The sequence below is a fragment of the Hemitrygon akajei genome, chromosome 18 (genome assembly GCF_048418815.1).
Source record: "Hemitrygon akajei chromosome 18, sHemAka1.3, whole genome shotgun sequence".
Classification (NCBI taxonomy): Eukaryota; Metazoa; Chordata; class Chondrichthyes; order Myliobatiformes; family Dasyatidae; genus Hemitrygon; species Hemitrygon akajei.
The window spans coordinates 28,348,372-28,361,679 of record NC_133141.1 but is presented as its reverse complement, the minus strand read 5'-3'; the positions used below and the strand labels follow the sequence as shown (position 1 = coordinate 28,361,679).

At 43.6% G+C, this 13,308-nt stretch overlaps 1 protein-coding gene across 3 annotated transcripts in view; it reads left to right on the top strand.

The window, feature by feature from the left end:
• LOC140741229 (natural resistance-associated macrophage protein 2-like) overlaps positions 1–13,308 on the top strand; it is a 90,601-nt gene that overhangs the window by 60,123 nt on the left and 17,170 nt on the right. For all 3 annotated transcript variants that reach the window (XM_073071189.1, XM_073071190.1, XM_073071191.1), the window contains 5 exons: positions 609–676; positions 4,181–4,336; positions 6,722–6,880; positions 8,853–8,939; positions 12,359–12,478. In XM_073071189.1, the coding sequence (XP_072927290.1) occupies positions 609–676; positions 4,181–4,336; positions 6,722–6,880; positions 8,853–8,939; positions 12,359–12,478 (590 nt within the window). The remainder of the gene's footprint in view (positions 1–608; positions 677–4,180; positions 4,337–6,721; positions 6,881–8,852; positions 8,940–12,358; positions 12,479–13,308) is intronic.

The following is a 13,308-nucleotide window of genomic DNA, read 5'->3' as shown; positions in this document are numbered from 1 at the left end:
AGTGAAACATGGGAGAAAGGGAAGGAGGAGGGGAACCAGAAGGAGGTGATGGGCAGATGATGAGAAGAGAAGGGGTTAAGAGGAGAGCCAGAATGAAGCATGGAAAAGGAGAGAAGTGGGGGGGAGATGAGAAATCACTGGACCTAGTCTAGGACCAGAGGGCACAGCCTCTGTACATTTAGAACAGAGATGAAGAGGAATTTCTTTAGCCAGAGGGTGGTGAATCTCTGGAACTTATTGCCACAGACAGCTGTGGCGGCCAAGTCAAGGTTCTGCAGTGGAGCTTTAAGTTGGAACCCTCAGACTCAAAAAGCAATAATGCTCCACATGAGCACTGGTGATGCCCACAGTCCACTGCATTTCTCTCTCTTAATCCTTCCACTACCCGTGTACTCTGAAAAAGTTTGCCCTTTTGGCAATCCTTGGAATGAGTAAGTGACAGACATACATGCGTTCATGCCTCCAAGTGGGGACACTGAAGTCCGCGTTGGCTTAAACTGAGTCATAATCAACTTTTATCTCATTGGCCGTTATCTTGATAATGGTCAAACAGTATCCATTGTCATTGTTCAGGTGATCAATATAACAGTTGCCTAATTTCTCCTCAGGTCTGAGAAAACTGGAAGCTTTGTTTGGGTTCCTTATTGCAATTATGGCCATCACGTTTGGCTATGAGGTAAGTTGGTTTCTTAGAACAATTTTTTTTTAAATTTAGTATACCCATGTAGTTGCTTCACCATTTTTCTCTGTGACATGAGTGTCAATGCCAAGGTCAGTATTTACTTTATAAGGCATTGATCAGATTGCATTGTATTGAGACCAGTTTTAGGCCCCATATCTAAGAAAGGATGTGCTGTCATTGGAGAGGGTCCTGAGGAGGTTCACAAGAATGATCCTGGGAATGAAAGGGTTAACTTATGAGGAGCATTTGATGGCTCTTGGCCTGTACGCTTTGCAGTATATAAGAATGAGGGGGAATCTTATTGAAACCTATTGAATATTGAAAGGCCTAGATAGAGTGGATGTGGAGAGGATGTTTCCTATTGTGGGAGAGTCTAGGACAAGAGGGCACAGACTCAGAATAGAGGGATGTCCATTTAGAACAGGGATGAGGGGGAATTTCTTTAACCAGAGGGGGGTGAATCTGTGGAATTCATTGCCACAGACGACTGTGAAGGCCAAGCCATTGGATATAGTTAAAGTGGAGGTTGCTAGATTCTTGATTTGTAAGGGTTTCAAAGGTTATGGGGACAAGGCAGGAGAATCAGGCTGAGGGGAGAAAATAAATCAGCCATGATGGTATAGTACAGCAGACTCAATGAGCTGAATGGCTTAATTCTGTTCCAATGTCTTGTGGTTTTACTGACCATCCCTATTTATCCCTTTAGAAGGTGGGGGTGATCTGTGTCTTTGAACCACTACAGTACGTCTGGTGATGGTGCTCCCACACTGAGCTATTGGGGAGGACTTAGTCCCAGTGATGCTGAAAAAAGATCGGGCTTGGATTTGCTTTTACTTTTTGTACTTGTTTTTATACGTTAAATCTTACTGAATTATGCATTTGTGATTTGCCTGACATAATTGCAGCGTTTTGCTAATGGAGGCAGAAAGGTCTCGGTTAGAAACGTCAACTGCTTATTCACTTCCATTGATGTTCCCTGGTGCGCTGAGTTCCTCCAGCATTTTGTGTGTGTTGCCCCAGAGACTGCAGTTACTGGAATCTCGAACAAAAGCTCTGATGCAGAGCCCCGACTCAAAACATGGACAATTCCTTTCCTCCCTCAGATGCTGCTGGAGCCAGTTGAGTTCCTCCAGCTGTTTGTTGCCCCAGTGCTTTGCTAAGCTTCTCAGTAAAAGATTCAGCCTCCAGGAGCCCATCTGGGGCCTGATGTTCAGTATCCTGAAGTTCTACTTGTACATGAATGGACTGAAGTCAAGTAACATTGGTTGAATCAATCAACGATACAAGATGACTGTATAAGTAAATTTCTCCATTCTGCTAGGCCCAGGCTGAATAACCAAATCAATCAGCACAAGTCTCTTTGAGTTTCTATATCTGTAAAGTTCAGTGGGTGTGCAGAGCCATGAATCCCACTCCCAAGAAGGACAAGGGCAGCAGGTGCTACAGAACACCACCACCTACAGGCTCCCTTCGACTCGCACACCGGCCTGACTTATTTATTTAGAGATACAGCACAATAACAGACCTTTCCAGCCCCTCTGAGCTCACGCGGCCCAATTACAGCCATGTGACCAATCCATACATCTGGGAACTGGAGCACCGGGGAAACCCTACACAGTCACGGGGAGACTGTACATACCCCTTACATACAGAGGCGGGAATTGAACCCAGGTCGCCGGTGCTGTGATAGTGTTACGCTAACCACTACACTACCGTGCCACTCCATGTAACCTGGGAACACATCTTTGTTCCTTCATCACTGGGTCTAAACCCCGGAGCTCCCTCACCAGAAAGGCTGCAGCGGTTCAAGAAGGCATCTCGCCCCCACCCTCTCAAGGGGTTAATTTGAGATGGGAAATAAATAGCCAGTAACCCTCACGTCCTGTGAATTAATTTTTAAACAAAGTTGCCCAGTTACATTCCTCAGCACTTTTTAAACTGAAGACAGAAGATGCGGGAAGCACTCAACTGGTCAGGCAGCAACCGCAGAAAAAGAAACAGTTACTGACCCTTCATCAGACCTGGACGAGAGAGAACACAAGTTAGCTTAAGTTGCAGAAAAGTTGAGGGGAGGGGACTGATAGGACAAAGGAAAAATCTGAGTCAGATGGGTTAAAGAAACAGATGCTGTTCTTTGTCTGAGTTATGTGTTGCTTATCGCAGGGCAGTGGGATCTGCCCAAGCTATACCGATGGATAAAGGAAGATTCAGTAAAATCACAGATCAGACCTGTCCCTCAAGCTTGCATTGTGCCTCACTATGACAGTGCAGGCAGCTCCTGACTGACAGATCAGAGTGGGAATGGGTTGAAGAATTAAAGTGACAGCTGCTTCACAAAGCCATCACCCGATTTGAATCCGGTTTCTCCAGTGTAGAGGAGTCTACGTTTAGTGGCCACTTTATTAGGTACCTCCAGTACATAATAAAATGGCCACTGAGAGCATGTTCGTGGTCTTCTGTTGCTGTAGCCCATCCACTTCAAATTCGATGTGTTGTGAATTCAGAGATGTTCTTCTACACACCACTGTTTAACATGTGGTTATTTGAGTTTCTATCACCTTCCTGTCAGCTTGAACCAGTCTGGCCATTCTCCTCTGACCTCTCTCAGTAACAAGGCGTTCCACAGAACTAACACTTACTAGATGATTATTTTTTGTGCCATTCTCTGTAAGCTTGAGACCGCTGTGTGTGAAAATCCCAGGAGATCAGCAGCTTCTGAGATACTCAAACCACCCTGTCTGGCACCAACAATCATTCCATGGTCAGAGTCACTTAGATCACATTTCTTCCTCATTCTGATATTTAGACTCAACAGCAACTGAACCTTGTGACCATGTCTGCATGCTTATTTTAAAATTTTATTTAGAGATACTGTATAGCACGCCACACAGCAGCCCAGTTAGTAGGTTAATTGGTCATTGTAAATTGTCCTGTGATTACATTGTCTGAACCCTTAGTGCCTAGGTGGCACATGGGACCTTCTTCCTGTGGTTAGGGTTAAATAGGCGGCTTGCTGGGCGGTGTGGTTTGTTGGCTAGAAGGGCCTGTACACGTTTTATCTCTAAATAATTTGAAAATTTTAAAAGCACCTATTTAACACTAGCCTAGTCTAGGAACAATTTACAATGTTTAATTAACCTACTAACCAATGCATTTTTGGAGAAAATCCATGTCGTCACGGAGAGAACGTACAAACTTCTTACAGACTGCACCGGAATTGAACTCCAAACTCCGACGCCCCGAGCTGTAATGGAATTGCACTACCACGGTGCCTTTTACGCATTGAGGTGCTGCCACGTGATTGGTTGATTACATATTTGCATTAACAAGCAGACACGCAGGCGAGCCTAATAAAGTGGCCACTGACCGTACGTTGTGAACTCCGGATGCAGTAGGTTCTTTGATCTTCGTTGACTGCACGTTTGTGTCTGGGGATGCCGGGGCAGAGTGTACCATCACTCATCTGACTGACTGTGTTCTTGTGCTCTCCGTTCGCAGTACGTGACTGTGAAGCCAGACCAGCGGCAGCTGCTAAGGGGGATGTTTGTGCCCATCTGCGAGGGCTGTAAAAGCGAGCAGCTGCAGCAGGCAGTTGGCATCGTCGGCGCCGTGATCATGCCTCACAATATCTACCTGTACTCCGCCCTGGTCAGGGTAAGTGGCCGTCAGAGCCAGTGAGCATGGAGCAGTGTGTCCAGACAGAACACTGACATAAGGCTGCTCTACATATACGTTCCACTTAGTTTTGGAGTATTAATTCATGGATAACTTGTTGCACATTTCCTCATTTTAATGATTATCTTAGATTGATTTCAACCCAGACTAGTTCTGAAGCACTGATGGAGTGAACGTCTGTCATTGGTATCAACTGCAGGCTGAGGGGAATTGCACCTTCTGGGACTTAGACTCATAAAGTTATACAGCACAGAAACAGGGCCTTCAGCCCAACTTGTCCATGCCAACCAAAATGTCCGCCTGATCTTCTCCCATTAGCCTGCATTTGTTCCATATCCCTCTAAGTGTTTCCTACCCAGGTACCTGGCGAAACAAACTCAGCCTTTTCTCATAACTCAAGCCCTCCAGTCCTGGCAACATCATTGTGAATCCTTTCTGTATTCTCTCCAGTTTAATCACATCCTTCTTATAGTATGGCGACCAGAACTGCACACAATGATCCAGCTGTGATCTCACCAACATCTTATATACCCTGTAACATGACATACAACTTCTATATTCGATGCCTCAGGAATCAAGGCAAGAATACCATCCATTTTCTCCACCACGTTGTTGACCTGTGAAACCACTTTCAGGGAACAATGTACCTGTACCTCTTGGTCTTTCTATTCTACAACACTCCCCAGGGCTCTGTTTACTGTGTAATTTTTGCCCTCATTTAACTTCCCAGAATACTTAACTTTGCACTTGCCTGGGTTAAATCCGTTATCCATTTCTTTTGCCCACTTCCCCAGTTGATCTAGATCCTGTAGACAATATCAACTACCCTGCCCTCATTAATCCTCTTGATCACTTCTTCAAAAAACTCTATTAAATTCACCAGACCTGTTTTCCCACACGCAAATCCATGCTGATTCCCCCTAATCAGTCTTTGTCTTTCCAAATGCAGGTAGATACTGCTGCTCAGAATCCTCACCTGTAACTTCCTCAGAACTGACGTTGGACTCACCAACATGTAGTTCCCTTGCTTGTCCTTGCAGCCCTTCTTAAACAACATCAGCCACCCTCGAGTCTTCTAGTACCTCACCCGTGGCTAATGATAGATCATAGAACATGACAGCATAGTACAAGCTATTTGGCCCACAATGTCGTGCCAACCTTTTAATCTACTCCAAGATCAATCTAATGCTTCCCTCCTACATAGCCCTCCATTTTTCTATCATCCATGTGCCTACGTAAGAGTTTTTAAAATGTCCCTAATGCATCTGCCTCTATCGCTCCCCCTTTCACCACCACCTTTCTCCCCTCCCCCCACCGCCCAGCAGGGCGTTCTACACATCACCACTCTCTGTGTAAAAACTTAACCACTGGCATCCTCCCTATACTTTCCTCTGATCATCTTAAAATTATGCCCCCCAACATAAGCCATTTCCACCCTGGGGAAAAAAAGTCTCTGGCTATCCATCTGATCTACACCTTTTATCATCTTGTACAAGTCTATCATGTCACCTCTCGTCCTCCTTCATTCCAAAGAGAAAAGATGATACAAATCTCTCTGCCAGGGCCTGCGCAATTTCTTGGCTTCCCACAATGTCCAAAGTCACATTTGATCAGACCCTGGGGCTTTATCCACCTTTATGCACCTCATGACTGCCAACATCTCCTCTTGTTTAACATGCACTGCTCTGGAACAGCTTCAGTGACATCTGGAGCAGCTGCCTGTGGAGAGGGTAGTTAGGGGCTAGGAGTTTGGGACAGGGAAGGTCGTGGCTTTTCTTGAGGATTCTACTCTGATCCTGGTCACCTAGACTTTCTCCAGAGCTGATCTGAATCAGCAACATCAGGCAAAGGTCATCGTCTGACCTAGCCTACTTACCTGATTTCCAACCTTCCTCAGAACATGATGGTTCAAGGCCCTCACCCAAGACTTCCGAGTATTTCCCATGGAAGGTATGTAATCCTCAACATCCCAAATAAAAACAACTCAGTGTGATTACACAAGAAAATAAGCGTAGGATATGATCCATCCCAGGCCTCAACTCAACTGCGCCAGTTCCCCATAATCCTCTATTCCTTGATTATCAAATACCCAAACTGTCCACTTTAAATTTTGCTAATGATCACGGGGACAGGTAAGCCCATAAATCAGTCCCATAAATGGTAGGATCTTGCTCTGCACAAATTTTATGCCCCCCCCCCCGTGTATTGCTAAAATAAAAGACATCTTGAATTTCAGTATGATTCTGATTGAAGCTTTGAGTTCATGTGAAACACGAAGGTGACAAAAATCTGGGAGGGACGTCAACCTCTGGGACTAACTGAAACTGACGCTTCTCTCTCTCTTTCTTTCCCTCTCTCCTTCAGTCCAGGGATGTGAATCGAGCCAATAAGAAGGAAGTGAGGGAGGCGAATCGTTACTTCTTCATCGAAGCCTGTCTGGCTTTGTTTGTGTCTTTCCTCATTAACGTCTTTGTGGTCTCGGTGTTTGCAGAAGCTTTTTACAATCAGACCAATGCACAAGTGGTAAGTGTGGGAGTGAGCAATAACTGGATATACTGGTGCCCGGTTATTGCACACTGGCGCCATGTCTTGAGTAGGACTATGGCTGGGCAGTCACTGACAATTTCTGTCATTTTTGTTCACAACCAGTCATCCAGTCCTGCCAAACAATGTACAGTACTTTTGATATAGTTCACAGAGTCATACAGCACAGAAACAGGCCATTTGGCCCAACTGGTCTGTTCTGACCAAGATTCCCATCTAAGCCAGTCCCATTTATTTACATTTGTCCCACATCCCTCTAAACCTTTCCTATCCATGGGCCTGTCCAAGTACCCTTTAAATGTTGTAAATGTACTGGCTTCAACCACTTCCTCTGGCAGCTAATTCTATATATGAACCACCCTCTGGGTGAAAAGGTTGCCCCTCGGATTCTATTACATCTTCCCCCCTATCGCTGTAAACCTGTGCCCTCTATTTCTGGGAAAAAGGCTCTATCTAAGAGAGGGGGTAACAAGGGGGTGGACAACACTTGTCCTCAGCTTTCTCAAAAGATACACACGTGGATAAGTTCAATGCTAAAGGCTGTGTGTGTCCTACAGTCAGAAGCAGGTCAAGGGAACAATTCCGAGAAAATCTGCAGATGCTGGGAATCCGAGCAACACACACAAAACGCTCAGAAACTGATGAAGGGTCTTGGCCCGAAACGTCAACAGTGCTTCTCCTTATAGATGCTGCCTGGCCTGCTGTGTTCCACCAGTATTTTGTGTGTGTTGTTTGAATTTCCAGCATCTGCAGATTTCCTCGTGTTTGCTCAGAAACTCAGCAGGCCAGGCAGCATCTATGGGAAAGAATAAACAGTTGATGTTTTGGGCCAAAACCCTTCATCAGGACTCATCAGGATTGTGTGTGTGTGTGTGTGTGTGTGTGTGTGTGTGTGTGTGTGTGTGTGTGTGTGTGTGTGTGTGTGTGTGTGTGTGTGTGTGTGTGTGTGTGTGTGTGTGTGTGTGTGTGTGTGTGTGTGTGTGTGTGTGTGTTACAGTTTACCAAAGTAACTTGATCACATATAGATGCCATAATGTCAAAACCCTTCTGGTATCCTGAGAGCCACTTTGCACCATGTTTCCTGCCCGATGTCATAATGCCGAGCGTCACCAACAGTTGTCCAAAAATGACAACTTGCATAAAATGTCTGCTAGGGAACAATTCATTCACTCTGGTCCATGCTCCATCTGTGAGTCTCAGTGCCAGATTTTACAATACCCTAAATGTTAACACTTTCCTTCCCGCAGCAGATTGGATAAGCTATGCTTTTGAAATTCAAAATGCAAGAGGTGGACAGTAATTACCTCTAGAATCAATTACTTCCAGAACCTCCAGCACCCAGGACATGCCCTTTTCTCACTGTTATCATCAGGAACGAGGTACAGAAGCCTGAAGGCACACACTCAGTGATTCAGGAACAGCTTCCCCCCCTCTGCCATCCAATTCCTAAATGGACGTTGAAGCTTTGGGGACACTACCTCACTTTTTAAAAAATATAGTATTTCTGTTTTTTTGCACGATTTTTAATCTATTCAATATACTTATGCTGTATAAAGTATACTGAACAAGATTTACTTATTTATTTTTTCTTCGATATTATGTATTGCATTGAACTGCTGTTACTAAGTTAAGAAATTTCACATCACAAGCCAGTGATAATAAACCTGATTCTGGTTGTCTACAATAAGTCTGTTGATGGCTGATATCATTTACTCTGGGATCTTCGTGTTACATTTGTAGCAGTTTACCAAAGTGACTTGATCACATATAGATGCCATAATGTCAAAACACTTCTGGTATCCTGAGTGCCACTTTGTTTCCTGCCCGATGTCATAATGCTGAGCGTCACCAACAGTTGTCCAAAAATGACAAGTGGTTTTAAAGAGAAAGCCCCCGAGGAAAGACTGTGTCTCTAAATGTGGCTGATATTTTCCTTTTTTTCCTCCTGCAGCATGAGGTGTGTGCAAACAGCAGTAGTCCACATTCTGATCTCTTCCCAATCGATAACAAGACTCTGAGCGTTGATATTTACAAAGGGGTAAGTGCACCAGAGGAGCCTGTACTCATGAGTGGGTCTTAATTTTGGTTAGTGTGTTTCTTTGCAACTCATTACAGCTCTTTACAACCACTTAATGGAATTTTTTCTAACCCCATAACAGTTCTTTGAGCCTCAATAAGTCTTTTGGGTTTTTAAGGTATCTTTATATATCCTACAGGTCTGCGTTGCACAGTCTATGCATTGGAATTTTTTACCTTTGCGCCATTCTCTGGGTCTTTACTGGTCTATGCGGATCTATTAGAGACACGGGACTGGCATAAGAATTTGTTTTCATTGCTCTAAGAAGAGAGCAGCATATGTTGAAAGCAGATATAGCCAGGAGCGGACCATGACTGCAATAAAACCAGACTTGCTCGGAGGACATCCTCGTGAGTGCCAGCCATGGCTGGGCTTGCTACTAATACCTGACGCCCAGTGGTCTGGATCGGGGCTCTGCTCCAGAGAAGCAGAGGAGAGATCAGAAGGCTGAACAGCTCAAAATCTGGGAAAAAAAGCAGAACAACAATTATGTTATGAAGATAGGTTGAGCGAGCTCGGGCTTTTCTCTTTGGAGTGAAGGAGAATGAGAGGTGACTTGATAGAGATATACAAGGTATAAATCAAGAGTACAGCCAGAGACTTTTTCCCAGGGCAGAAATAGCTAATACGAGAGGGCATAATTTAAAGGTGATTGGAGGAAAGTTTAGGGAGGATGTCAGAGGTAAGTGTTTTACACAGACAGTGGTGAGTGCATGGCAGATACATTGGAGGTATTTAAGAGGATCTTAGATAAGCACACAGTAAATAGAAAATTGGAGGACTATGTAGGAGGGAAGGGTGAAATTGATCTCAGAGCAGGTTAAAAGGTCAGCATAAGATCATGACCGAAGGGCCTGGAGTGTTCCATGGTTTATGTTCTATTCTGGAAGTACTCAATGGTCAGGCAGCATCTGTAGAAAGGGGAAAAAAACAGAGTGAACTTCCAGGTTGATGAACCTTCATCCAAACTGGCCAGTTAGAACATAGAACATTACAGCACTGTACAGGGCCTTCAGCCCATGATGTTGTGCCAACCTGATACAAACAGAAAAGGAAGGCAATCTGAATTTATTGAATTCGGCTTTGGGTTCTGAGGGCCATAATGTGTTCAGGTGGAAGATGAAGAGCTGTTCCCCAAGCTTATACTGGGCTTCACTGGGATGGCATAGGTGGCAACTACAATCTGCATGATGTTTTCCTGTTGCCTACCTCAATGTACTGATGATGTATGGCATGATCTGTCTGGGTGGCACGTAAATAAAAATCTTTCACTCTCTCTGGGTACAGGTGACAATGATAAATCATTTCCAATTTCCACCCTGCTCTCACTTTCACATTCCCATCCCTGACCTCTTCTATTCGCTCCAGGGAAAACAGTCCCAGCTTTTCCAGTCTCTCCTTATAACTCAATCCTTCAGTCCCAGTAAAATCCACATGAATCTTTTCTGCACTCTTTAAAGCTTAATGACATCCTTGCTATAGGAAGGTGACCAGAACTGCACACATTACTCCAAGTGTGGTCTTACCAACAACTGATGAAGTTGCAACATAACATCCTAACTGTTGTACTCAGTGCCCCGACCAATGAAGGCAAACGTACCATACAGCTTCTTCACTGCCCTGTCTACCTGTGTCACCACTTTTTGGGAACAACATACTTGTTCTTGCTGTTCTACGACACTGTCCAGGACCTTGTCATTTACTGTGCAAGCCCTGCCCTGGTTTAGCTTCCCAAAATGCATCAGTTCACACTTGTTTGAATTAAATTCCTTCTGCCATTCCTTAACCCACTTCCCACAATGTCTGGCCCTGAGGATTTATCAACTTTTATTAACTTTAATACTGCTGACACCTCCCCTTTTGTAATGTGGGTATGTTTCTGGAAATCACTGTTTGCTTCCCCAAATCCCCAGCTTTCATGTCTCCCTTGAGTTCCATCACTGGATTTCTGCTAGACAGCAACGTGGTCACCAGCTGCTGGTTGTTGTGATGGGGTTAGGGCCACAGTGATGAGGGGAGATGGGGTCATGGCCCAGTGGTGGAGAGTGAGCATTTGGGGTTTTACAAGTCCAGAGCCTTTTTATGTATCTTGAAGGCTACAGATTTGAACAGCTGTAAGTTGAATTATACAACATAATTGTACAAATATTTATAAGCATTTACAGGTCTTTAGTTACTTTGAGTTTGTGTAAGTCTTTATGGATTCCAGCAGGCCATTACAATTGCTGTTGGCTTTCCTTGGGACATTCCTTGATTTCACATACTCTCTGTGATATTTAATCATCTCAACTCATAACCACAAGTCTTTACACTTTTTATTACAAGTCTTTATGCTTCTTAATCAATATGTATAGTCATTTATAAACTTTACAGGACTTCGTGCACCTATATTGAAATCTCTTCCCCTGTGTAATTCTTTTCATACACAGGGTGTTGTATGAAAGCGTTGTATGAATATTTCATATATACAACACTTTATTTATAGGCCTTCATTCATCTTTATGTACGTATATGCATCTTCATTAGATCCAAGGGTTTTTACGAGTCTGCACAGGTCATTATGATCCATTTATAGATCGTCTGGGATAATAGGAGATTTTATGGATCTTCATATATTTTCAAGTCCACTGGATTTTACAAGTCTGCTCTTTTCAGTTTTTTTATGAATCGCTGCAGATTATTGCAAATCTTTACAAGACTGTATCAGTTTTCTGACAAGCTTTTTAGAGAATTTCCCTAGGTATTTTCAAGGCCTTGCTTTATTCTTCAGACCTCTTAGGGCCTCTCTGATGCTTTGAGACTTTATGTGTCTTTACATGTGTTCTTGGGTACTTACAAGTCTTTACCAGGCTTAATGGCTCTATAAGAATAATAAACAGAGAGATGTGATGGATGGTTGGAGCAAAGTGCACTGGTGTTCCAGCTGGCTTTGCTGTGTACTCATATCTTCAACCAAGATCTGCAGATGACACCAATCGTTAAGGTTTAACAATGGTGAGAGTGAAAGACACATCAATGTGCTGAGGAGATGAGTGGTCTGGGAAACAGATGGTGTAGGACATTTAGTGTATAAATCAGTCAGGTTACTTGGAGGGTGAACAACAGCAGCAAAGGCAAATAAAGTCATCAGTGATTCTTTTTGTATCCTGGACTTTGGAAATGGAAATGATTCTAAACAGCTTCTCTGGGCTGGTTCCAGGCATGAAAGGTCAGAGGAGAAGCTCAAACTGAGTGACAAGGATGTATTGATGATCTGAGAGATGTTTCTTTCCTTCCAGCGATAGCAGCAGTGCCATCTGATTCTAGAAAACAAAGAAGTTTGCAGATCAACATTATGGCTGCACTCAAGTCAGTTAACCACCCTTTTCCTTTGCTCACAGGGTGTGGTGCTGGGCTGCTATTTCGGAGCTCCTGCTCTCTACATTTGGGCCATTGGCATCTTGGCTGCAGGTCAGAGTTCAACCATGTCAGGGACATACACTGGACAGTTTGTCATGGAGGTAAACTTTGACTTTGTTCAGTAAACTGCAAATTTAAGATACCATGGGGTTTACTGAGAATAAATACTTTTAAAACTGTACAAGGCTTGACTGTGAGACACTGGATTCAGTTCTGGTCTCTCCCACAGTGAGCGCTGGGTCCATTTCTAGTATCTCCACTGTGAACACTGGACCTAGTTCTAGTCCAGGCATGGGCAAACTGCGGCCCGTTAAGCTTTTTAATCCGGCCCGCAGAACTTGATGAAATTATATTAATAAACCTTGTTAACACCTCAGATCCATCCTGAGAATCGCCACAACAAAACTAAATCCAGACTTTGATGCGCTGGCTAAAAAGGGAGACCAACAACACTGTTCCCACTGAAATTAAAAATAAGTTTCTTCATTGTGTTATGTAAAAAATGCATTTGAAAATATTTTTTTCAATAAGCCTTACATGTTACATGTCATTTCTGTTAAGTGATGGACATGAGTAGTGCGCAGGTGCACGTACGTTCTCAAAATAAAAAATGCGCTCCAGATCAAATAACGCGCTCCGCATACTGGCACGCTGTCACTGTTCTGTCCTTGTGCTGGTCGTTGTTGAGTTTTGGCACAGGGGACAATTGAATAAGAAGGAGCAGGACAAGTAGACCTGCATCTCCTACCGTTTTTGAAATAAAGACAGTCAGGAGGAGAGTGATGATGATAATATCTTGAAGGATAACAGAATTTTCAGTGCTTTAAAATAATAACTGTTACTATTAAAAAAAGCTGTATTTTATTCATTTAATTTTCAGTGTTTTAAAAGTCATTTCAATAAATAGCTAAATACCATGGGACTTCAAAGA